General features: G+C 37.7%; 1 protein-coding gene across 1 annotated transcript; it reads right to left on the bottom strand.

The window, feature by feature from the left end:
• Window positions 1-1,400: 1,400 nt before the first annotated feature.
• Window positions 1,401-2,290, bottom strand: LOC110440900 (the record flags this gene model as incomplete). The annotated part of the gene is made up of 1 exon (XM_021484018.1): window positions 1,401-2,290. A coding segment is annotated over one exon (890 nt), but the record flags the coding sequence as incomplete, so codon positions are not given.
• Window positions 2,291-2,393: the final 103 nt, after the last annotated feature.

Raw genomic sequence — 2,393 nt, 5'->3', positions numbered from 1 at the left:
ATGTTGCCAGTAGGTACCATTGATGGAGTGCTAATTTAAGCAACATTTTCTAAAGAACTATAAGGTCTAGAGCCATTGTACTTTGGTATGTTTCTAACTTTTGTGTTTAGGTGAAAGGTTAACTTTGACAGTTAGCCGGGGTAAAATGTCAACATGGACTTTAATAAGTAAATATTTACAAGAAGCTTTTTTTTTAGTACCATTATATAAAGACCAAGGGTCCTGATAGTCAGCCAGTAGATACCTGGTATACTACTGTGCTATAAAGTGCTCTCATAAATATGACCTTAGCCTACGTTCAAGGTCATAAGGGACATATATATCAATATCTAAACAGCTTCTCCTGATTAATCATTAGGAAAGTGGCATTGGGTCATGATATTTTGCTAGCAGAATGCCGTATTTACCAGTAAGTGAGATCAACTTTGTTCAAATAAATCATCTTGACCTTCTTCTCAGTCAGTTTTCCCAATTATTATTTTTTGAAGAAAGATTATAAAGTGTTTTACTGTGGATTCCTCAGATCTAAAAAGAGTGATACATAATCACTCAAAATAATTGAAGCTTACCTCCATTTACCGATTATTATTTTGTGACAGTGGCCAAAATAAAGTGACATTAAGCGAAATTGATATCAATCCAGGTGATAATAAAAGAATTGAATTACGTAGGTTATAAAGCAGGAAAAACAGTGCATAAGGAAACATGACAATAACCGAAAAGTAAAATTAAGCAGCATGATATTAAGTGAAATGTACTGTATTATATACGATCCACTTTATAGGTCACAGATTTGTTTACAAACAGCACTGAAAAGTAGTTGATCGGTAGTTGAGTTGTATAGGCCTATTTGGTCTCTAAATTATAATCCTGTGAATGTCACACAATCTATATAGTGTAGACATTTTAGTTATAATCCTGTGAATGTCTCACAATCTTTTATCTAGACGTTTCATGCATAATACTGTGAATGTCTCACAATATATAGTCTAGACATTTTACTTATAATCCTGTAAATGTCTCACAATCTATAGTGTAGACATTTTACATATAATCCTGTGAATGTCTCACAATCTTTTATCTAGACATTTCATGCATAATCCTGTGAATGTCTCACAATATATAGTCTAGACATTTTACTTATAATCCTGTGAATGTCACACGATCTGTCTTCTAGACATTTTACTTATAATCCTGTGAATGTCTCACAATCTGTAGTCTAGACATTTTACTTATAATCCTATGAATGTCTCATAATCTGTAGTTTAGACATTTTACTTATAATCCTGTGAATGTCTCACAATCTGTAGTTGATTGGTTATCATGATAAGTTTACTTTGTCTTTGATTTCCATGTCATTGTCATGGTAACTAGATATACTAGTTGTTTGGTTACAGGTGTCACATACTGCTGTTCTGTAGTAGTTTGACTTCCCTACACAATGCCCCAAACACTACCCACAGGACATCCTCCCTGTCTATACCTACAGCCCGTGTACAGTTTGTGTCTGTGTGTATGACCCTGAGGAACTCGCTACCTCCACTGATGAGTAGGACCCTGTAGTTGTCACAGTCCCCTATGATCAGGTTCCCCACACTGTCATACACCACACCACTGGGGTAAAATGGTCTACCTCCTGTTTGTGGTGTTGGTTTATATGTACTGGGGATGTCACCTCTATATACAAACAGCTCCTTGAAATCAGTGTCCATCACAACAACACGTCCCTTTCCATCACCACCATCACTTTCATGACTGAAATCAGTGACTGCCACATTGTGAGTGACAGGACACTCTGTGATCTTGTGTGGTGTACACACTAATGGTTTCCCAGTCCCTATAGCCATTGTAGTACACACCATTGTACCATCTGTGGTAAATTTGGAGATGTGTTTGATCATCCCTACAATGACATGGTTACTGGCTGTAACACATATACACCTGGGTACCTCCTTGGTACTGAATCTGTGAGTCAGTCGTCCTGATACCAGCTCCATGATGTTGTTGTTATTATCACAGACCCACAGTGTTTGTGTGGTGGGTGACAGACTGATGTCATAGATACAGACATTGTGATTGACCGTCTGTATTACTTTACCCTTCCTGTCAAGGAGAGTTAATGTTTCATTACATTTGGTCCACACCTGACCATCAGTGGTGGAACATATAGAACCAATGTAACATGGAGACTTCCACTCCTCCACTACCTTGGTCTGTGGCAGTAGTTTGTATGTTGTCACTGCTTTCTTCACTTTTGCTCCTGACCGTTGTTGTTGTGTAGAGGGTTGTCCTAGAACATCAGATGTTGTGACTGATCGACCCTGGTCAGTTAAAGTTTGACCTTGACCTGAGGTAATAACTTTTCCCAAGGCTTTTTTCAAGTGATCTTGAGG

Source organism: Mizuhopecten yessoensis, unplaced genomic scaffold, assembly GCF_002113885.1.
Source record: "Mizuhopecten yessoensis strain PY_sf001 unplaced genomic scaffold, ASM211388v2 scaffold713327, whole genome shotgun sequence".
Lineage (NCBI taxonomy): Eukaryota > Metazoa > Mollusca > Bivalvia > Pectinida > Pectinidae > Mizuhopecten > Mizuhopecten yessoensis.
Note: the sequence above shows the minus strand (reverse complement) of the source record. Positions and strands in the feature narration are given on the sequence as shown.